We start from the raw sequence: 24,787 nt of genomic DNA, 5'->3' as shown, positions 1-24,787 counted from the left end.
TTTACTGTGACATTTATTCACTTTATGGTATCCTAATATATTTTTTATTAATTTTTTCATTTATTTTGTAGTTTTTAAATTAAAAGGGTCTTTTATGATCAGTTTTCAGAAAAAATAGGGCCACAGGCGTGTTCACAACTACTTTTTAGAATGGCCTATGTGAATAATGGATGCAGCACTCACATTAGAGGTTTGTGTGTTGGGGTGGATTTCCCTTTTACTCAGTCGGGGACTACAGCGACAGCAGGAGCAGCAGCATTAGCAGCAGCAGCAGCAGCGGCAGCGTCGTAGTAAAATGCGGATCTGCTGAGAGAAAAGAGGAGGCGAAACAGAGAGAGAAAGAGAAAGAGAGGTAGAGACTACCGGCCCGCAGAATATTTCTTTAACAGAAAACAGAGGAGACCTCTCGTCCTCTCCTCCTCGGACATGTGGTGCACACAGCAGCAGCAGTAGCAGCACCGGCGGCGGAGGCTGTGGTGGTAGCGGTGGTGGTGGTGCGGTTACGGCGCAGCGTAGCATACTACGTCTTTTGGGCTTCTTCTTTTGTCTTTTACTTCCGTTTTTTTGCCTGTGTGTCCTTCGGTTATGAGCTTGCTGGGGGCCTACAAGAAAAAGACCAGTTACGATGGCTATGAATCTTTGCAGTTGGTCGATAGCGGCGGAGATAGCTTCAGTGTCGGCAGAGGGAGCAGCGGAAGCGGCAGCGGCAGCAGTAGCTGCACACTCGCAGGCTCCATAGCGGCCACCCTCGGACCGAAGGCAGGCCCGTTGAGAGAGGAGGACTGCAGCACCATGGACAGCTCAGGTAAGCGTCCCCAACGCGTCTGTATGCTGACGTGGAGGGTGCATGAGTGAGAAGTGATGACTTTACACAGTATTAACGTGGCCTGTAACAAAACGGTGTAAGTATATGAAGCTATGCACCTCCTGGAATCCCCTGCAGAGCTTATAATGGCTACTAGACCCCACCTAAATGTTTATATTGTGTGCAGGACAGGCTGAGGCATGTCGTAGTGCCAAAGGATTAGTGTTAAATTGTCTGTCCCGTTCTATATCCTTCTTTAGGTTAAGTATATGAACTATATTATATTGAAACACAGTTCAGACTGGATTTAGGGGTATACTTTAAATGTGTAAAGTATCAGAAAGCCTTTGTAGACACTCACATTTTATATATCAGTCAGTGTGAGTAATATTTTAGATAATATGCACACGTATAAGAACATAACATAAATTCTTGTGTCCAAAATATATCAACATATGTAAACAAACTAAATTTTCTGGCCAATTTTTAGTGACCTAAATGCTGTAAACTGCAGGACAGGTTGAGGCATGTCCTAGTGCCATTGGATTTGTCCTTACATCTTTCTTAAGGGTAATGCATTTATCATAAAGTTCAGACTAAGCTTGAAGGTGTGCTTGAGATGTGTGAAGTATCAAAAAGTCTTTGTAGACAGTCATATGACCTTTAGTGTGACGGTGCATAATATGTAAGGTAAATATACACAAATATTAGCAGATAAAAACTGTATTCTTATGTACAAAATATTTTGAAATATGTGAACAAACTAATTTACCTGGATTTTAGTGACCTAAATGTTTATATTGGGTTACTGTATTCAGGACAGGTTAGGGTATGCCCTAGTGCCATGAGATTTGTGTTCAATATTTTGCCCAGTCCAATACATGTCTTTAGGCGCACAAACTGACAGTCAGTACAGTCATTACTAGAATGAGAGGTATACTTTAGATGTGTATGTCTTTGTAGGCGTTCATTTGACCTATATTTTAGAGGTTCATGATATTGTTAGATAATATGCACAAATATATTTTTTCACACAACCTATAGTCTAGTGCCCAAAATGTACTAAACAATGTACAAAAACTTTTTAAACTTCAGATTTAGGCAGCAGAAGCACAAAACTTTAGCCAACTGGCCATGAATGATGGACTGCAAGCCTAATGTACCAATTAAAACTTGCCAATAACGATGCCTGCTGTAATGTATTTAATTGGTCTACATGCTTAAAAGAATTCAGTCATAATAAGTCATTGATTTTGACATGCATTCTTCATTGAGATCACTTCTGTTGTATCATCTGAGAAAGTTTTACGATAGCAGCTAATGTAACTACTACAACCACTGCTGCTATAACTATAACTATTATTATGACACATATGTTTGGCCCCTCCTACATGGGATGAAAATAAATACATATTTTCCATCATGTGCGAAAATGTGTTTCTATATATTTTCATAAACATCGTTATGAGAGTTTTAAAAGTAGATTTTATTGTTTCCTATGAGAACAGCTCAGCTTGTTGTTACTTACAAAATCATTCAGTTTTTAACCAAAATAATTTTCCACTAGAGAGGACAATATTAGTCCAATAAAATTGCTACTACTTCAACTGTTACTACAAATATTAAAACATAATAACAGTTCATGTAGCATAAATAAATTAAGACTAACATTTTAGATTTTTTTCAGAAGGCCAAATTAAAAAAAAAAGCAAGGGGCCAGACATTTACATTTCCTGTATCCGACTTGTAAAGGTAGAACTGTAAATGTGTAAACAAGGCACCCTTAAGTTCCAAAAGAGAAGTTGCATTGTTTAAATAACACAAATAATCTTTCAATTAATTTAGTTTGACTGTCTTCAATTCCCACAGCTTTAAAACACCTCTTAATTGGGATAAATATCCTAATAATAACATGTTGATCTTCTTATCAAATAAATCAAACAGTGTAAACATCTATAAACAGGGCGCTGGTTTAGCTCAGTTGGTAGAGCAGGTGTCCCATGTACTGAGGCTACGGTCCTCGACATACTGATCGCAGGTTTGACTCCCTGTTTGCCAATAATTTGGTGCATTTCTTCCCCCTCTCTCTCCTCCCCACATTACCTGTCCCTCTTCAGCTGTCCTACATAATAAAGGCAACAGCCAAAAAGACAACATCTTAAATATACACAGTGTTACATTTAACACCTTTTCTTTATTTGGTTTGAGTGTCCTACATTCCCTCTGCTTAAACAGCCTGTTCAGTTAAAGCATTTTAATATAATAAGTATTCTAAGTATTGTTTATAAATAATCAAAGGGCCACATTGAGGTCATTAAAGGGCCAGATTAGGTCCACCAGCCGCCAATTGAATACATCTGGGGTAGAGCCTGTCCTGTGTTCACCTCACTGCAGTGCTGTGTGGAGTCAGCCAGCCTCCTGGGATGAACACTCATGTGAAACAAAAGATGAGGAAGGTGGGAGGGCGGGTCAATGAGGGAAGGGGATTGGGGATGGTGATGGGGAGGGTGGGGGCGGCAGTGGTGGTGGGCTCCAGTGTCAGATGTCTGTCTGGTCTGCCAAGCCTCCGCCCCCCCCCCTCCTGGATGGTCCCTTTTATGTTTGTGTGTGCCAGTCCCTGTATGTGTGTGTATCCGTCTGTCCCGTTCACACAAAGCCTGATATTGAGGGTTAAAGGTCGGCACTCCAGAAGGAGGGAGACACATTCAAACAAACCATTGATCTCTCTGTAGCAAAGCCAACAGCTCTCTGTTTCTGGTTGATGTCCCGCTCCCTCTTTCTGCGAGCGGCCGGGCTTTGCTGCTGGATTACCTGCCTGTATCTGAGCCTCCCCTGGTGTCTGTAATAGCAACGTTTGTCACTGTAACTGGCGCAGCAGTCTGCTCACTCCCACATCCATCTGGCCTCAGACAGAGAGCAACAGAGACCAACAGCCTGCAGATTCACACAGTGATGCAGAGAAACAGACAAGACATAAAAGAGATGCAGAGATATACAGGACAACTAAAATATAAGGAGCAAAAGTGCATTTCTTCCACTTTCTTCCAAACATCATTGATTTAAACTTCTTATAAAAGGGACATAAAAGCAGATGACACAACGTAATAGACCAAGTTGGATGCTGCACAATAATTATTAATAAACAAGCTAAATTAATTCTGTGACATGATCAGAAAGAGGCCAGATATTCAAGAACGTTCAAATCCATTGCTTGATTATCTTGACTCTATATATGATGCTAGCAGAGAGCTAATTTATACTTAGAATTTACATCTTTTCCTAACAAGCTGGGTCTGACCCCTTGAAGGAAATTCAAGATGAAGCTGAAAGATCATGAGATGATAAATGGGGCAGGAAAGAGGAGGAAAATCATCCAAACCTCTGCCAGTCGAGGCCAGGGAGCTCGCTAAACTACACTTCCTCAATCTAGGACGCCTGCCTCCGATGTCATGTCTCGTTCAAAGTCGTCAGGTTTGAAATGTAGACTGCAGACCTGAAGATTTTTTTAGATGATCCGCCGGTATATGCTCATCATATTTCGAATTCTTTACCGCTGTCTGCAGCGATAACGGTAGTATTTCACTCCAGTGTCTCTCGCTGGGCCGTTCCTTTCAGAGGGAGCGGTGCATGCTGGGTGTTGTAGGAATGTAGAATGGGTGAAACCACGAGCTGTTTGTACAACTTTCTCCACAGCTATGGTGCCACTTTATAATATTATTGCTTCTATCGATTACAGAGAACGCCAGCTTTGACTGACAGGGGCTTTTTCCAGGGGCGAATTGCTCCTTTAAGCATGTGCATATTAATTATAAGTTTTTCATTACAGCGATGACTTGCACAGATAGCCGGAGATGTTAGCCGTGTTTGCTAGTTTGCAGAGAGGAGTAGCTCTCAGGATTCAGAGCTGAATTATTAAAGTCTCAATTTTTAAGATCAAGGTTGAAGATAGGAGATAAATACAACTAGATTGAGCACTGGTTTGGATCAACGGTTAAATCACTCGTCCCATATACAGAGGCTACAGTCCTCGATGCGGCCCCGGGTTCGACTCCCACCCTCGGCCCCTTGTCGCGTGTCATCCCCACTTTCTCTTCCCTTGTTTCCGACACTATCCACTGCTCTCTCTCTCAATAAAGGCATAACAGGATAAGGTTTATGGCACCAAACAAGACACTTGATATTTTAACTAAGTTACCAAGAGCAACATTAATTACCCACATGATCAAAAGGGCTGCTCATTTCTCATTAAATAAAATGTTGCATAAAAATTGCATATTTGAATGAGGCAGATTGTCTGACCTCTCAGTGGCCTTGTTTATTTTTTAATTAGCAAAACCAGCCTGACTCTCAAACTGATGCATTCAGTCTGTTATGCAGAGACTGGCATATTTTGGGGCACCCTGGCGGCCCATTGGGGTTAAGGCGGTGACCATGAAACCACAACATCCCCGGTACAAGTCCGTCTAGGAGCCTTCATTGCATGTTAATGCCCATCTCTCTCTCTCTCTCCTCATTCATCGTCAGAAGGATCTTAGATGACATAGATTAGGGTTCTCTATTCTGTAAATTATAACTATTTGGTTGTACTTTGAAGGACAGAAATGCAGTCTAGAATTATTTGACCCTGGGACTACTTTTCAAAGAACAAAAAGGCCTCTTGAGCTCTGTGTTGTCAGCGTTGTCACAGCCTGCCAAGATTACACAGATGAATCTGCTGCTGCATGACATTTCCAGCATGTCATTTTCACATGACTACACCAAAAAGATGACATCACATAAAGCAACAGACAAGCAGCGTTGTGTTACTCTGCAACAACAGCGAGCACGGAGGAGATTCAAGTCATGCTGCTGTTGAGCTAAAATAAATGCAATGCTCGTTTGCGGCTGCAGATTTTGGCTGACATGAAATTCTACCAATCTGAAATGTTTTGTGCTGCAAGCCCAGCCCTCAAGCCGGGACCTTTTTGTTGGATATAATACTGTATGTCCCCAGAACTTAATTTAGACACTAGCTTTTGCTTTAAGTCCCTCCAAAGATTCATAGACCCCGGGGAAAGTTCCTGGAGTGAAAACTATGCTTCAATTGAGCATATAAAACCAATCCAGGCACGTCAGCTGGCACGTACATTTTGTCACAGCTTTAACAAAGTGAAATGCCTTTACTGCCTGTCATCGTTGCTTGCTATTTAATGCAATTGAATACTCCTCTTCACAAGCTGTATAGTAGATAATTAATCATACTCCTTGTCTCATCAGCAGCATCTATAATTAAGCAGATCAGATCAGAGTTTGCAGATAAGGGTACACCGCAGTCATTCAGGTGCACACAACAAGGCCTCTTACTGTGTAGTAGCTCTGAGATCAAGTGCAACGCCGTGTTTGCATGTTAAGCTTTAGTGCTGTTTGTATGCTTCAGTTTGTGTTAATAAACACAAGGTTTGGGGCTGCAGGAGGAGGCAGACATATTCTGACAGCCAACTGATCCCTCTAGACAAAACCAGGACTGTCTCTCTTTTCTTTTCCTCTCACTCCTCTCCCTCTTTATCCTTGTCTACCTGTTTCTCCTCCATCACTGCAGTTGCCTCTTTACCGGGGCAAGTATCTGAACATGATTGGCAGATCCAGGTTGAACTAATATAGCTCCTGATTTCAAGGCAGAGCAGGATCCAGGTTTTCCTAACATGTGCTGTCATGCTCACCGGCTGGGAAATTTGCATAGTAAGGAGGTTAAAAATAGAGCAAACTTCAGGTGAAACAGCAGTTTGCATTCCTCAGTGTAGACAGGCTCAATATGACAACAGCATATTAAATGAAAAGTTCAAGGAGCCCTGGTTTAGCTCAGATGGTAGAGCAGGTGCCCCGTATACGGAGGCTACATTCCTCGGCACACAGGTCGCAGGTTCGACTCTGTCTGTGCACCAAATGTTCATCCCCCACATTTCCTGTCTCTCTTCAGCTGTCCTATGAAATAAAGGCAAAAAGCTAATAATTGAATAGTTAAACATTTTGGAAACATGCTTGCCTTTTTGTCGAGAGTTAGATGAGAAGTTTGATACCATACTCATGTCTATACAGTAAAAATACAGCTACAGTAAGGAGCCAATTAGCTTATAGCTTAGCATAAGACTGACAGGGGGAAACAGCTAGCTTTACTCTGTCCGTGTCTGCATGGATCAAACAAGCAAGATATAATGTTTCATTTAAAGAGATTTAAAGGTGCTGGTGAGTAGATTTTGTTACTTTTGGACAGGGCTGGGCTAGCTGTTTCTTGCTGTCTGTTTGCTAAGCTAAGCTAACTGGCTGTAGCTTCATATAAGTGTACAGACATGAGAGCCATACTGACCTTCTAATCTTCTAATCTAACCCTCGGGAAGGAAACGAAAGAGCATATTTCTCGATGTGTAGAATTATTCCTTTAAATGAAGGTTAATTGGTGATTGAATGGCATTAGCCTGGGATGTAATCAACAGATTAAATGATTTAGGAGTTAATTCAGTCAACAGCAGAGTTAACAACATTATTCTCTGTAAATAAGACAGAGTAGGCCTTTTACTGGGGAGCTCAGGCTTCGCTTTCTGTTGACACTCTCTGCTGTACAGATAAATAACGATGAAATGGCAGAAGCATACAAAAAATCCTCTCAAAAAGCTGATGGAGCAGTTTTAAAGTATTTTTTGTCCATTTATGTCCATTTAACTTCATGTAAATATCCCATAAGTCAAATTTTGGCAGCTTATGGCTATTAATTTCATTCTAAGAAATCAGATGTGGTAAAATGTTACTGCTATGATGCTAATTATGAACGTTATTTCTGTCTACCTCTTGTTATTGACCAATTGTTCAATATGTTATCAAATATCAAATCAATAAGTTTTATGCACCGTCCTGCCTGTTAAAGACAAAAAGTCCAATCCAGTCTAGTTTTCAGGTTTGTCCCAGGAGTAAACTTCAGAGGGTAATAGTGTCCGTTAGATTGAAATATGCTGTTTGTGTTATTGATTTAAAGAGTGGGTATTATGCTGTTTCACATTTTAAGACATAAATTTAATGTCACAATGTTGGATGTCCAGACTAAACGTCGGTGGAGTTTCAAATCTGTAGGTAAAAGTATGTTGGAGTAATCCCCAGGCTTCTCAGCTCAGTCTGCAGGCTGCTTTGTATGCCAGATTTCACACTGTTTTTTTCCACACGCTGCACTTTGTGAAGTCACAAAGTGCAGCCTCAGCAGGCTTCGGGGAGCCGGCCAATCAGAAGAAAGCGGGCTTGTAGGGGCGGGGTTTCTTAAAGGGACAGAGTTGACTGAGTCGTTTCAGGCAGAGGCTGTATGAGGGCCTGCACAGTGTGAGAAAAATGAGGATTTAAAAAAAAAAAAAGTAAATTATGCTAAGCTAGCTAACAGGTATCACAGAGTGAAATATGAAGCTTGAAATTAGCATAATACCCCCCCTTTAAAGGTTGTAAAAACTCAACCAGTCTTAACATTATACAATCATTAGATTTGAAATGAAACAGATTCTAATACAGTGTAGAAACAGGCATAAAGAGAAAAACAAAACAAATGTAATACTTATTAAAAGGAATGCCTCTATGTTGAGGAAATTAAAGGACTTGCAGGCGATCACTGAGTCAGCCGACCTGTTTCCTCGGGCAGGTTGTTCCAGAGTCTCGGGCCCAGACAGCAAACGCTCTGTCCCCTTAACTTTTCAGCCGGTGTCTGGAAACGACAAAAGACTTATGATCTCAAAGTACGTACTGGCGAGTACAGAAATATAGCAAGACTATAAAGAGCCTTAAAATATTCAGTTAAAATCTAGTCTGCCAGTGTAAAGACACTTAAATTGGACTGTTGTGAACCAGCTTCCTGGTTCTGGCTAAAAGCCTCACGTGTACTTGTCTTAATGTAACATTTGTTGATTTATAAGAGTGTATAAAAGTGGCAGTCCAGCGATCGAGCAGTTTTGAAATATTGTATTAAACAGTACGTTTCGTTGCAGCCATTGCCCATAAGGCAAAACATCGTCATAATTCAGTCAGTCAAATCTGATTTAACAGCCCGAGTTTGGGGAATTTCTGTGGATCATATGCTGTCTGAGTTCAACAAGCAAGAGCTTTATTCCTGAGAAAAAACTAAATCCCTGTCAGACCCGTGCAGTCTAAATTTGGATTTCAGTGAAGAAGTGTCTAAAAAACCTCCATGAAGGAGTAGAGGATGAAGGGAACCAGTCGGGGGGGGGGGGGGGGGGGGAGAGAAAGAGAGAAATGTAGGGATCAGAAGTAGACGAGTAATGTTTCAGATAGAGAAAACACAGTGAAAGAGTTTACTGTTTATTATTAATCAGGGCACTTTGTGTCACCCTGCAGCTTCTCTCTGGATAGATTTCCTCAGTCAGGGTTTGTAATGTCTCTGTGAGTGTTTCCCTAAGTGTGAAAGTCTGCTGTTAAAATCAATCAAAAGTGTACTCCTCCATCGCAGCACAAGTGTTAGCCAGAAAAAGACGAAGCTGTTATTTCTTCAACAAAGAGAAATAAATAGCGTTGCTTTGGGGACACAGAGTTGTATTCTCACATATGTAAAACGCCTAATCTGGAAGTGGTAATAAATATAACTAATAGGTCCACACAGAGTAAGGCACAGCAGCCCACGAGCATAAAGCAAAGATGGCCTTTAATACTCAATTAGCTATTTCTTTTAGGTTATGTTTTAGTGGCAATAACGTCACACAAATTGCAGCTAACTGCCGGTTAATGACCTTATGTCATCATCATGAACCATCTGCCCAACACGATATCATTCCCAACTTTAACTTTTCCCAGTATTCGCTGGATGAACATGGATGTACACTCTTTCCCAGCTTAACTTGACAATTCAAAAAAATCCAGAGCAAACTTATAGGAAAGAATAATACAAGGTCATTATTTTGCCATCTTCTGTATTTTTAGAAGCTCTCTTTTGACAAGATATTTCTAGTTATTCTTTGGGGTACGCCTCAGAGATATGTGCTGTTTGTGATTTAGCTTGAAAACCAGAAATTACTGCCCTATACGATAGACTGTATAAAAAGATGGACGACATGACAGTTCTGTAAAAGTGGACCAAAACATATCTATCGCCTCTCTCAATGCTAAATCAACACTAAGTCTAATATTGCTGTGCCTCTGTCTCTCTATATCTTTCCAGGTTTTGCACTTAAAGTTTACATAACAGATGCCAGACTTCTTTGTTAAATATATTTGAATAATGATCAAGTCCAAACCCCATCTGAGCAAACAGCTGTTTAAGCCCAACCTGAAACATTTTCTGGACCTGGCGGGGTGGGTCAGACTTTACACTCCAAACCCTAACTATGCTAACCTCTTCTTCAGAGAGCCGGTTAACCCTTTTTAGATGATTAACTAGCTTATAAATCAGTTGATTGTTGGTTCGTCTGTTGGTGATCTCTTATGGACAAGAGAAGAAGACGATCTTAGTGGTTTTGGAGGAGACGATGACTCTATCATGCTGAAAAATTCCTGTTGAGGGTATTTTTTTCTGCTGCGTCATCTTTAATGTCTGTAGATGTGTCAGCACTGCCATGTCGCATCTCCAGCTATGCCACTGTTGTTGCCATGTGTGGATATATGAAGGGAGAGAGAGGGAGAGAAAATCTCAGATCAGCAGAGGAGTGCTGACTAAGATATGACACTTGAGTTCAATCCAACACTTGCTTACTCTTAAGAGTGTAACTACACACGCACACACACACACAGCAAAACACAGCTCTAGATGGTGTGCGTCTTGTCTCTTGTGTCTTTGCCTGTCATGCCTTTACACCCACACATGTGTTCACTTGGTATGTTGTGCAGTGACTCATATTGTCCTCACTGAAGTCAAAGGGAAACCTCTAGAATCCAGTGTGGAATTGAAGGATAACGTTTATTCAATTCACATTGTATAAATAGTTAAACACATCATCTGCGTAGAGCATGACTATTATTTTTCTGTTTAAAAACTAGGAAAGTATCTTTGCCTTCTGTTGTTTCACTCTGGATTTTAATTGGCTGACGCTCCTCTGTCCACAGATATGGATGCCAATTATGGCGGAGGACTGTTGGATATGGTGAAGGGAGGAGCCGGGAAGTTCTTCAGCAACTTCAAGGACAACTTGAAGGACACGCTGAAAGACACCTCCACTAAGGTCATGCATCAAGTTGCCACGTAAGTTACAGATGAATTCATGCACATAATCTTCTGTACTACTGTATAGCACCTACTGTTAACTGCAGCTATAGCAATAACTACTCAAATTTTGCTGATTTAGGGCCTGTGTCTACTAACTGCGTTTTTTGCGCTGGCAGCGCCTGTTTTCTAACAAAACCAGTGCAAGTTCAGCATTTTCAGCATTTTCAGCACTCAGCGTCTTCAGTGTAAAAACACCCTCGGCATCAGCTGTTTTTAGTTGCTGAGCTCACAGCGCTCTTAGTTGAAAATAGTTCAACTTTTGGAACACCGCCGTGCTCGTCCATGTCACTTCTCCCTAACCAATCAAAATCAAGAAGGGGCAGGACTTCCAATATTAACTTTGTCAACAGCAATGGCGGAGTAGAAGCTAATGCTTCTGGTTTTTCGAGTACAATTTCCAGGTGTAGAGCTGCTGCTAACGCCAGGACACAATTCCTTTCAATTATTTTTGTTTTCTTTGTAAAATTTCCTGCATATTAAGCATACAGAGCAATTTAAAACAGACTTAACGGTCACTACCACGGGAAGCGGAAGTGCTGCCAGTCTTTCGTAACCGATGGAACAGTGAGTGCCAGCGAGAAGCGCTCTGAAATTGAGGTCGCGCAAAAAACGCTGTTAATGGACGCAGGCCCTAAATTATATCACTACTTTTGGTTTAAATCACAGAATTCCTGAGATATAGGGCCGTGAACTTCTCATGCGTCCAGCAAAAAAGGCAGGAGTAGAGCCATGTTTGTTGTTTTAATACTAGAAAGCTCAGCATAGTCTGTGGAAGTATCTCATTTGAACTCTTTCTTCTAGTTGGGGATCAAATCTAAGGTTAACTATATGTTAAAGAGGCATCCATCTGGCACAGTGTAACATTAAATTAAGTTAGAAACATGAGGTTGTTAAACACGCTATACGTGCATGTTTTTTAAACATTATTTAACCAGGAAATGACATCCTCTTTTACAAGTGAGCCAAGTGATCTATCCAAGACAGGGTCAAATATTCTAATATTAAATCAGAACAATACAGCAAAATTATGAAAGGTGATGTCGTAGCATTTGGAGCAGTAATATGGCACAATACACAAACCTCCCTAAACTAAAGATATACTATATATGAAAAATGTGACTTTTATTTTGAAGATCACTGACAAGAGATAACCAATATGAGAATATTATTGTTTTGTTCAGAAACTTATCTTAAATATTTAAATAGTTGGACCATGCAAATGTTTATCTTGTCAATATGACACATGATAATTACTGTGATGGACTGGATGATGTTTCAGCCAGTTATTGCAGTGTTAAAAGAGTCCCCAATAGCTTTAGAAGTGAAACAGAGCAGTAAAGATAGAAGGAGGAAAGAGGGAGGGCAGCAGAGTCTGGCACGGCTCGGTCGTCCCAGTGTGTTTGTGCACAGGCATCTGCACAGGGCAGAACAAAGGGGCCTCTGTATTGTCAGATACACACTCTCTCTCTCTCTCTCTCACTATTGACTCAGCAAGTTTGATGGTGATTATTCCTCTGCTGTGTCTCCCTTCCTCTGCTGCTAACATCTTAGCAAACTAGCACTCATCTCGCCCTGTCGTTCTCTCGTGTTTTTCGGCCGCCTCTCCCCTCATCTCTGCTTCACCTTCCCTCCTCTCCTCTCCTGGCTGAATTATTCATGGCGGTTCATTGTGCCAAATGGCCAGTGCGCTGCTGATACAGAAGGATTCATTTCATTAGGGCCCTGCTGTGTGTGTTTGTGCGGACTGTATATGTATGTGTGAGTGGGCGGTACGGATAATGGGGCGGTGGGAAGCAGGCTAGTGTGGCAACCAGCTGAAAGCCTTCAGTAAGGGAAGGTAGATGGGCAGAGGTATAACAACACGCCACGATTTAGAACAGTACACTTAAAAAACAGCTTGGACAGGTTTCTTTGGTGAGTGTCAACATTGAGTATCCTGCTGTGATGTGGCACACCGACGAGAACTCTGCTGTATGCAAAACATTTATTAACTTTATTTTGAAAGGGAAGGACAGGCGAGATGAGTACGACGACACAAGTTATCGCCCAAGGTTAAGGGTACTCTGTGTTTTATTGCCCTCATACATAAATAAACATCTTGTGAAGTGAGCTAAACAACTGGCTGTGTAGAATAGTTGATGTACAGAGCAGTTAAATGCATAATGGTAAAACTTTATTGACATTGCATCATGGTTTTCTTGCTTCGGCCCATTGACCGTCATTAGTGGTTTACCTGTGTTGCTCTATGAGGGTTAAACTTGGAGTCTAAGCCAGCAAGTAGTTGGAGAGATGAAAATAAAGAGCTGCAGGATTTAATGATATTCTGAGTGGAAGGATGCTCTCTTTCCACCTGCAAAAAGGCAATTCAAGGAAGCCATTAAATCTCGTTTTAGGATGATAAAATCATATTTTCCATTTCAAAGATAAATATTCTCTTCAAGGACCATTTTCTTTAAATTATTAAAACTGTTTCAAGGTAACAGCTCATAATCTTTCATAATAATATATATTCATTTCTTTTGTTTCTGCTACAACTGACAAGAAATATGTCTGAAGCATGGATTGCATAACTCATAGCCTGCAATATATTTAGAGAACTAGTTTATTTCTAGACTCTGCAGGACAAAAACATTATGGCAAATATGTGTATATACACACACAGCATTTTTTATGAGTCAATGAAAACTACTGCGGTTGCTCACACTGATGACCCTACAGGAAGTTTGTGCAGTTTCCCTCAGCTTCAAGGAGCGTTTTAGGTCGATGTCTTGGTTTCACAGTCCACAACTTTACTATTTTAATTCGCTCTCATCAACCAGAATTCCAGATATATTTTCCAGATGCAGCCGGCATCAGGTGCTTAACAGCAGGTACTTAAATTGGCGACTACTGTATATCTAACAGCTAAAGAGCTGGTTAGGTGGAAGCCAAAACAGAGCTGAAGGAAGAGTGGATGTGCGACTTAGGTGGCAAAAAAGTGTCCAGCAGTGTGTAAGATTTAGTGGCATCTGACATTGAGGTTGCAGATTGAAACAACAACTACAAGGGCCTGTCTGGAGCCAGTGCTTGGTTTGTCCATGCTGGGCTACTGTAGAAACATGGTGCAACATAGCAGACTCCCCGGACAAGACAGTTCCCTCAGCAGATATAAAGAGCTCATTATATGGTAATGAAACACAATAAAATCCTATTATCAGGTCCTTTAACACTTATGAAAACACAATTATGAATATTATTTTCAATTTCTGCCAATTTATCCTGTTTTTTTTGTACAGGGCCTGATTTTTGTGCTAGTTTCAATACATTTTCTGCAACGGTTGTTTACACAGTTTGGCAGAAATGTCTCTGCTTTCTACAGAAGGAGTTTTTATGCATCTTGAAGGTTTTCTAGGTTAGCAGAATTTCCGCTGGAGGTTGAGTGTCCTATGTGTGACTTCTTCAACAGACTCTTTCCTCTTAGTTTATTGGCAGTTGAAACACTTCAGTAGAAATTCCCCATAGCATGTTTGATATAAGGGAAACCCCCTGCAAGCACGGTTATTACTACACCCCAAAAAATAGCCCTTACTGGTTCCTCTGCTTCTGACTATTCTTTATGCAAGGCAAAAAGCTGTTGCTGAATTATTTAAAGCAGCCTGGTTGTTTGTTTACCTGGCTGAGGGGGATTTTTGGTAGGGAAACAAATCTGGAAACAACGCTCAGCTGTGTGTTTCTCTGTCTGTGAGAAACAGCACGGCCATGGAGTCTGGATGGCTGATCGGGGTTTGTGAAAGACACAGTGTCCTTGCACCCAGACTACACCCACCCACCCTGAATCTCCCCCACCAGACACACATTCATGTCTTTGCTTTCTATTCAGTCTCTTTGTCACGCACACGTTTTTATTCCTCCTCTCTCACTTGTTACTTAAGGTACATCTCACTTTGTCTCTATCTTTCTTTCTTTCTTCTCTTCCACTGGCCAACATACAGTATGTAAATCATACAATCAACATCTCTTGCTTCATTTGGATCATTTAGCTCAAACAAGTTCATAGAATTGACTGTACTCACACAGCGTCCATTTTTCTATGATGTCATGTATAATCTAGGGTATCTGGCAAATCGTTACAGCGCCTCACAGCTCCTCTATTGATCAGCAACGGAAAGGACAATAAACAGTTAAAATTCAGAGGAAAATCTCACCATGTTTTAAGTTAAACCTATTAAATAGGGTCAGACAACAGCTTACGTTAGCATGCAGCTACTTGCTTAAAAGGAGTAAAATGCCAGCTAATGAAATGTCCTAGTTAACTTAGTGTTAGTGAGGACAGTCCCTGCTAACGTAATGTTAGCGAGGACGTTCCTAGCGAACGTAATTTTCGCTAGGTAAAGTTAGCTAGGAGAACATTAATGTTTGTGACAACAATCCTTGCAAACTTAATGTTAGTGAAGACATAATGTTGGCTAGCAGGACATTAATGTGTGGGAGGACAATCCTTGCTAACGTAGTGTTAGCTAGGACATCCTGGCTAATGTGATGTTAGCGAATACGTAATGTTAGCTAGGACATTCCTGGCTAATGTAATGTAAGCAAGGAAGTGGTTGAATGCTAGCATTAGCTCTTTTATAATGCTATATTAATCAAATATGTTGTTTTACCCTGAAATATGGCCCAATGTCCCTCCAGATTTTTAATTACTAATTGTCTTTTCAGTTGCTCATAAATCGAGCAGCACTGAAACGATAATTGTCATATATCCTATACTTCTGTGACCTACAACGTGGAAGACAGCTGTACAACATAATAACAGCATTTAAGCTCCTCACCCTGACATCAGAGCAAAATGGTTGCCAAGTGAAAGTCGTAAACAAGGCTGAAATGATTCAGGATCAACAACAAAAATACATTTGGTGTGTGAAGTTTTGGCAGCATTTTTTGTCAAGAGTAGACATTCAATCAGGCCCAAGGGTCAGTGGATTGCAGTGCACACATCAGTTCTTTCACCATTACGAGACAGATGCCGTTTGCCTTCAGAGTGCTGTGCGAAAAGGCTGTAAAATTGAGAATTAGGGAGAGAAGCTGAGAAGGAATGTAGAAAAGCCAAGTCTAATATCCATTCGGGATCTAACCCACTTATACTGTGTTTGTTTGAGTGTGTGAGTAGAGACTGGAGACTTAGTTAGAGCACCTCTACTCTGATATAATCTGGCCTAAAAGGCTTTCAGGCTGCTGGTGTTTATTTTCCAGTAGGAAATATCAACAGGCACTGTGGTGCTGGTGCTTGTGGGTATCTGCATGGGTGTGTTTGTTGTCACTCTTCTGCACTCACTATGCTAACACAGCAGGCCATGCAGCGAGATAAAGATACGTCAGATAAAGGTTAAAAGACAGTAGTTGGACTCTTAACACATTAAATTATTGTGGTTATATTAGAAAAAAAACAGGATATCATGAACAAGAGGCAGACGAAAGGTATGGTAAAAATGAATCTGCTGTAACAAGACAACTATTGATTTGCAAAGTATTACCCCATAGGATGTAAAGCAAAGTTAGTCACAACAATAAAAGTAAAAAGGGTCCATTCAAAACAGCTAGCCCAACATTTTTAACCGTCCGCAGACAGCTAATATAGTGGCTAGCTTCAATATACCCTTCAGTATCTGTATCAAGGGTTTCTTTCTATAACTGAGAGGGTCTATTTTATGTACACTTGTTGACCCAACATTATTTAACTGCTAGCTGCTACCTAAAATATTGTATTAGCAACACAATAGCTCCAGACAGCAAATATAGTGGCTAGCTTGGTTAGCATGAAAAACTGCCCACAGAAAAACTCACAAAAAACCTTTCTAACTTTTAGATGGGTCCGTTTTAAGGTTTCCTTTACTATCTTCTTTCTTCCTTTCAAACATGTGGGAACCTACATTATTTAACTGTTAACTGCTGCTCTAAATATTAATTAGCAAAACATTAGCCTCTGAAAGCTAATATAGCGGTTAGCTTGATTGGCAGTAAACTACTCAAAGAAAACAAATGTATACTAAATCATCAATCACAAAAAAAAGCTTTCATAAAAAGAGTACTTAATGGCAAAGCAACAGCATGTGAATTTGGAGAGTAAATAAAAGATGCTTGTCAATATAAGGTACATTTAATGTCTGCTTTAAGGCGCCCTTTAGTGTCTGTTTCATGTTTGTTAGCTAACAAAAGGCTCACAATGGCTGTACCAATTTTCATCCGTACATTATTTCTCTTTCTAAATGATCTAAAGCGGTGTACAAATAGGGAAAGCAAGAGTGATTTACACACACATTCAGCTGTCATTCTTGTTCTTATTAATATAAAATGGTTGAATGAATATAATATATATACTCTGTATAATCCATCCTCTTAGAGCATATTAAATCCAGATACAAATCATAAAGAACATGAGTCTAATACTCAGCTCTGCAGTCCACTCATTGCCATGATATTACATTGTTTCCATCCGTTATATTAAAGATTGACAACATTATCTGACAGATTAACATTAAGACATTAAGACAACATTAGGCCTTCTTTACAGTCAGATCCTTCCCCTCATTTATTCACCGCACCGCACCTCTCTCTACACTTTAATTGGCTGCTTTTCTAACCTCAAAGGGTCAGGGCTAGTGCTTATTTGCAAACTCCGTGGCTATTAGCCACGACCATTTAAACCTGACACCTGACCCGCTTTCCTTCCTCTTACAGCCAGGTAGCTATTTCAGGAGAGGAGCAGATGAAACCACAGATTTACACACACATTGATGCTGTGGCTGCAACTTTTGGCAAGATAAAACGGTCAAATTTAGACGGTCTTTTTTGTTCCTTAAACACTGCTAATGGTTTTTTTTGGAACATTTGTTTTGCTATAAATAATAAGTGTTCTAGCAGACTCACATTAGGTCAAGTAATGTTATCTCTGCAGTGGCTTAAAGCAGAACTTCACATTTTATGTCACTCTGAACTTTTCAGTCGGCACTTTCGCTCTGGGATAAACACACAGAATGAGATGAAAATAGCAACCTGAACTGTGGCCCAATTACTTAATTATGGAGGGCTTACTGTACAAACACAACAGTATCCTCCTACTTTCCTCACAGAGGGATTGAACTCAGGATGTTTGTCTGTTATATAAGCACTTGACACAATAAATTCACAAAATCTAAAAAGAAAAAAGCATTTAAGTGTAACACTCCAGAAAATCCCAAGACATGTTGAGCTTTCTCTCACTCCAAAGCGGACTAGTTGAGTGTCACTGCATTACATAACCAGGTCTAGGATTGCATCAGGGCCATATGGCACTCCTCCATGACCACACAGAGTCGGCTGCCCCAGATCAGACCTGCTCGGGGGATTTTCACAGTAGGCAACAACTCAACTCAATCTGATGCAGATTAGCCTACTAATGTGTTTGATAATCCAAGCACAGTAGGTAGGCAAGTCTTCTGCTGCTGTTAAGCAAAAACATTTCATGTAAATAAACCTTCAGATCAACTCTTATTTTAGGATGATGAATCTAATATTTTAAATAACCTTTCTCAAGTGGCTCTTTTTGCTAGTTAAACCTGTTGCGAGGTAACTGCTCTTGATTTTTCTTAATAGATTTCAAGGTATTAATCTTTTTCATGTGACTATTTCTTTATAATGCTGCCACAGGGTCGCAGCACGCTGCCAAAACAACCTTTGTTTACATTTTCTATGGAGGACATTCACAGTGAATGATATGTGTGACAGTGAAAAGACAGCAGGGGGATTTCTGTTGTTGCAGAATACAACATACATGTAAACTTGCATGTAAAAGACAGGATCAGGAAAGAGGTAGGAGGTGCTGCTTTGTCCACAGAGGTCGCCAAGATAGACACAAAAGGAAAGTTCTGCACCGTAGCTTTAACAAAGAAGTCTGAAGCCTGGTTTTAATCATTGTCACACCCATATTGATTGTCTATCTTCAGAAGAAATAGCACAATTTTCCTCTGTAGTCCATTAAAACAAATCCCACTCCAACCTTGCACCTGCTTCATGTTGTTTAATAAGCAGTGTTCTCCATCACTCCCATCCTGCAGCAGCAGCAGCAGTAGAGTTCTTGTACGAGTCTGCACTGCAGCTGCTCCCAGAGTTTTAAAAGAAGGTCCATATGGAATAGCTAAATTTGGCAATGAAAGCCAATGATGCTCAATTGAAGAATTCGCATATGGTGCTCCTTTGATCTCGAGCGGTTCAGCCCAGTGTGGTGAGCCTGAAAAAGACAACTTCCCCACAGCCAGACACATGGAAGCTTCTGCTCTAAAGCCTGTTGAGTCTAATTACTTGGATATGCATGACATGCGGCCTGATGCACCGACAGCCAGGGGCAGAGAGAGGGTTCAACCTTTTGGATGCTGAACAGTAGTGCATTGATCCCCTGTTTGTAATGACATTTCAAGAACAGGGCATCCTGCACATGCTGAAATAGCTTGAAAACAATCAACACATATTCCTGCTGTATCTGATCGAGTAAACACAAGGGAGTGTGTTTTGTTTCAACAATGGAAGAGGGAGCATTGAGCAGGGGGCCTGGGTGTTATCTAGTAGCTCATTAGCTTCCATCACAACTCACAAGTCACTTATTTTGAGACTTTTGGGGGAACATGTCCAAATATAGACCTCCTGTTCCTTTTCCCCTGGCTCTACCATTGTTAACAAACATAAAATGGACTATGCAAGACAGACTGTAATCTTTGGTGCAAGAGTTAGAAGCAGTATGCAACCTGAGGTGTCTATGAGATGTGATCGAGAGATGACCAGAACAAAAGTCCTCTGCATGCGCTCCAAACATGCCTATGAATATACTAGTGTTGTGAGAAACGCCCCTCAAAGAGCCGTACACTAGAATACACCTGTTACAGAACAGAGGCTGGCAGGTTTTCATAGTTTCAGAAATACTGTGCGAATGACAAAGATTGTTTGGGGGCGACAATGGTAATGTTTTTCATGCTCATTATATTGCTAATCTCCTTCTCTTCATATAAGAGAGATAAGTTTTTTCTTTGAATATATTTGAACTAATCTTCAATGTTTATTTTCTCTGTTACAGGTACACTAAAGGGGAGCTGGACATTGCCTACATCACATCACGGATCATAGGTAAACACATTTGATTGTGGCTAAAGGACTTTGCAGCTGTATGTAGCAGAAAAAAGTGCAGCCCAAAAAATGTGCAAAACTCAGAACAAAAAAGAAGAAGATACTTGTGCCCTAATGATAAGGATAAAGGCTCAGTGAAGAAACCCCTCCCCTTGTGCCCTCATACCAATACTTATAATTAATCTAACACATGACCCTTATTGGTCATCGCAACCCAAGCAGCACTGCCAACTTCAGCAGACCCAGGCTCTCTCATACGAGCTCCAGGTATTGACAAAGACATAAAGTAAATAAATAACTTTTAAAAAGTCAGAAACTAAGCTGATCAGCTTTATGTGTAACTCTGTGTAGGCTTAATTAAAAGACAGTCACCAAACAACCCATAAAGCTATCATTACTTTAAATGCAATGCTTCAGTGGAAACACATGGCTGATAATCAGAGTAAGAAGCTGATTAAGGAAGGACACAATGTAGAAACTTTTAAGGTACGAATCAGAAGTGTATTATAGCTACCAAACGTAACAGAACTTGGGATGACCCACATATCCAAAGACTGTATTTACAGATAAACTTGAATTGCGTCACATGCTCATCAGTGTGGAGCTTCAGTGTGACCTTTAGAGAACATATGTCACCTGAGGGCTTCTATCCCATAATGCTTTGTGTGCAACCATTGTCAAGCGTACATGTAGACCTACTGTCCATATCTCAAGTTTCAGTTCACATATTACAGCAAAATAGTAGAGAAGAATAAAAGATGGAGGACTCGTGTGAGCCCATTAAACAGAATATACTTTGTAAATATCTGTTACATGTCTTCTTCTCTCAGTGATGACGTACCCAGCAGAGTCCGTGCAGATTGGCTATCAGAACCACGTAGAGGACATCCGCTCCTTCCTTGATAGTCGCCATGCGGACCACTACACTGTCTTCAATCTCTCACAGCGCAACTACCGCGGCGCCAAATTCTCCAACAGGGTGAGTGTGATAGTTCGTACATGGTTGTTGCACCATCTGTCACTATCTGCATTATATGACAGCAAAAGAGTGACCTATGAGGACTGATCCAACTGTTGCTACATGTTTCCATAAATTTCAGAAGAACTGAAAGTGAGGCTCCTCTGATAAAGCTGTGACAAACCTCCTGTACGCTTCCTGTCACACACTGCAAAGAATGTTCGCAACTAGCGAGTGAACATTGTGGAGCACATTGCAGCTACAGACAATTTTATGATCAGTATTTTGTAAAAAAATTTTTGTGCAATTACATTTTAAAGCTATAATAAGTAGGATTGTTCCTTGCATTTTGTCAACAACACATTCAAACTGGGCCCCTCCTCCTGGGCTCTTCATCACCAGAAGCTCACTCTCACACGAGAACACGCCCACCCCGCCGAGCTAACACCAACAGCATCACAGTTACCTTTGCGCTAGCATGCTAACCGCCGGTTACCTTTGCGCCAGCATGCTGACTACTGCCGTTTAGCGTGTCCTACCCGGTTTGAGGCACCTACCTGTCCAACAGAAAGAAGGCCAACTCTGCATCGTTCTCACGCCATGTTCGCCGGTCTGAATGGGGCCCAGCTGCTAATTTGAACCACTCCCACACTCACCTATACGTTGTGATTGGCTCAGGGAACCACAACAGCGCCCCTCCTGAAAACATCCCGTGCAAAGCAAAACAACGGAATAGATGCAGAGGGAAGGGTCTCACAAGGGTCTGCACACACACACACACACACACACACACAGGAAGTAAAGCAGTGAGGTAATAGTGGCACATATTACAGAGTTCCTATACTTCAATGTCAAAAAGGAGTTTTATCTGAGATGGACACCATTTAAACCCCAAACAGAATGCAATACTACGATATACTACTGCTTGTACTACTCAGAAGAAGCCTTCCTTAAAGATACCCTTCAGGATTTTACATTAACTTTCTTACATTTGTGGACACTGTTGGGTGATAAAGCAAAACTAGGGAATGTATTTTCAGAAAGAATCCTTTTTTTGTTGCTGTTTTTAATCTTCAAATAACATCACACAGCAGTGAACACGAACATGCTGTGTTTCTTTTACATACATCACAGCGGTAACCACGTGTCACCAGAGATGCCCCTAACTGAAAAATAGATCTTATGTGTTACAGAGTAAGTAAGTGTCCCGACTAAGTACATTCCAGAGTTGATTTACTTTAGCAGAGGCACACATGAGATCTCTGTGGATAAAAGTCTGCCACCCTCCGGCAGAAACGTCTTCCAAAGCTGAGGAGTTAAGCCGAGGAGTTTACATGGCCAAGATGGCCCCCTGTCTGCTTGTGGAAGTCGCTGTATCTCAGATGACTCATCATGGTATCTGTTGTGTTTTGCTGCTCTGCTGCTGCAGTGCTGTTGCTAACCTCCACCTCTCCTTTCTCCTCCCCTCATCGTCTTTTTGGTTTCCTTTTTTTTTTTTTTTTTCATCCTTTCTCTTTCCTTCTCTCCTGTGTCTCTCTGCCCTCCTCTTCTCTTTCGTTCCCTTCCCCTGTGCCTCCTCTCCACTATTTTCTCTGCCTCTGTTTCGGGGTCTCGCTGTTTTCCCTCACTCTTCCCTTCTTCTCTTATTTCTTGCGCCAACTCCTTTCCAGGTGTCGGAGTGTAATTGGCCTTCTCGCCAGGCTCCCAGCCTTCACAACTTGTTTGCTGTGTGTAAGAACATGCACAACTGGCTCAAACAGAATCCCAAGAATGTGTGTGTTATCACATGCTCGGTAAGGACACACTGACATATAACACCTGCATCATATTCATCCCTATCCTGTATTTATTCTTCAGTTATGTTCTAGATTCATTGGACGGTCCCTGCCTTTACACTACTAACTCCTCTATGTTGCCATGTTTTCTTTGGTTTACAATAAAGTAGACTTTTGATGAGTAGGGACCCGTTTTGATTGTTGGAAAAGATCAGAGAAAAATATCCCCATAGCTCCAAGAAATTAAATCAATAAGAGCCAAGTATTGATCCAACTAAGACTCTTGTTAGGCGTGATCACAGACACATGCATAACTACGTTGGCTGTGATCTGCACGACTGGGAGTCAGTCTTATCACAGATGGGACCAATAAGAGCAACAATTGTGGAGTTGAATTTTATTGTGACCCACTTTAGAGCCCGTGCAAAGGGCTCCAAATTTGCAGCAATTACTCAAAATCCCTAATATGTATTTAACATGGGTTTCATTTTATGCACATTTTAATGGCAAATGTGTTACTTTGGCAGTTGCATTAAAATGTGCTTTTGAGAAACTTTAAAGAAGTTATGATCTGAAATCTTTACTCACACCTTAAGGTAAAGAGCAGGTTTTAGCAGTGGAATATTCTCCTCCTTCCTCTCCCTGTATCCAACTCTGGATGTGGTAATGTTGCTCTGCCTGGTTATAGATTTCAAATACAGCGAAGCAAAGGTTGGAGTTTATTAAACCCCTCTTACTTCCTAAGAGTCCTGTCAGTTTCTGCACCTCTGTTGTTGCCTGGCACAAGGTTTTTGTGTTGAATAGAGAATTTGAGTCCCTTCTGTCGGCCTTGGTGTGGATGTGAGTCATGTTTCAGCACGGTGGTCATAATATCGGAAATGTCTGTTTGCTAAAAGAGACATCACAGTTCCAGAGGTAGATGAAAAAAGTCCTTTTGTTCAAATCCACGTACTTTACTGGACAGAGCTCAGTTTGGAAAACAAAGTTTCCTCAGCAACCAGTTGCACAGAGAACAATACATGTACTGCAGCAGAACCACTACTGAAGTCTTCAGCGAAACTGGTCATTCTGTCCGTTCTAATTCAGTGACAGCAGTACTGTACACTGGCATGTGGGGGAGCATGTTATTGCCAAGCCCCTGTGGTTTGCCTGTGGCTTGGCAAATTGCTCCATCTTGCATAACTTCCAACAAACAGCTCTTTTCTAAACACTGTTTTCACTGCTTCTGATCACAAGAGTGTTTTTCTTTGGTCTCTCTGTACCCTGAAATGAACTCACAGTCAAATCATAACAGTGAATATATTCAGGGAATAAAACATTCTGCCTCCAGCACGCCTAGTGTTTTTCTATTTTGGCATATCCTTTAACATATCCTTTAACTGATTTATTGCATTAACCATTTCTTGAGCTATGATTTTGGCTACTTACACAGGTAAAGCTAAAGTTACATCACACATCTAGAGCAAGCAATCAGAAAGCCTGAGTCACTGTTTTCAGTTGCTTGATCTAAATATGTTCTTATCTTAATATCTTTTACTGTCATGGCTGCAATCCTAAGATGAAAATCAAAGCATTTCAGGGGTGAACATGCATGAAAGATGGGACTAAAAAGTGTATTAATGTAGCTTTAAAATATCATACCCAGAGTTTTATAAAGTGTCTCCTGCGTTGTGGGTTTTTTAGGATGGTCGTGCTCCGTCGGGCGTTTTGGTTTGTGCCATGTTCTGCTTCTGCCACCTCTTCAACAACCCGGTTCCTGCCATGCAGCTGCTCAGCGCCAAGAGACCAGGGTCCGGCCTCTGGCCCTCACACCGCAGGTTTGCATCCATATACAAGTATGTGTGTGTGTGGGTGGGTGGGTGAGACAGAGAATGAGAAAGAAAAGCAGGAGAAATAAGAGA

General features: G+C 41.0%; 1 protein-coding gene across 1 annotated transcript in view; it reads left to right on the top strand.

The window, feature by feature from the left end:
- The first annotated feature begins 570 nt into the window (after positions 1-570).
- The window catches only part of dnajc6 (DnaJ (Hsp40) homolog, subfamily C, member 6), a 38,934-nt gene continuing 14,717 nt past the window's right edge, over positions 571-24,787 (top strand). The window contains exons 1-6 of the mRNA XM_069680379.1: positions 571-805; positions 10,865-11,000; positions 20,104-20,153; positions 20,984-21,132; positions 22,782-22,904; positions 24,570-24,703. Coding sequence (XP_069536480.1) covers positions 586-805; positions 10,865-11,000; positions 20,104-20,153; positions 20,984-21,132; positions 22,782-22,904; positions 24,570-24,703 — 812 coding nt within the window. The 5' untranslated portion in view covers positions 571-585. The remainder of the gene's footprint in view (positions 806-10,864; positions 11,001-20,103; positions 20,154-20,983; positions 21,133-22,781; positions 22,905-24,569; positions 24,704-24,787) is intronic.

This window comes from Semicossyphus pulcher, unplaced genomic scaffold (genome assembly GCF_022749685.1).
Source record: "Semicossyphus pulcher isolate SPU_LCO1_2020_fin unplaced genomic scaffold, fSemPul1.0.p SCAF_4, whole genome shotgun sequence".
NCBI lineage: Eukaryota > Metazoa > Chordata > Actinopteri > Labriformes > Labridae > Semicossyphus > Semicossyphus pulcher.
The sequence above is the reverse complement of the archived record's forward strand: the minus strand, read 5'-3'. Positions and strand labels throughout refer to the sequence as shown.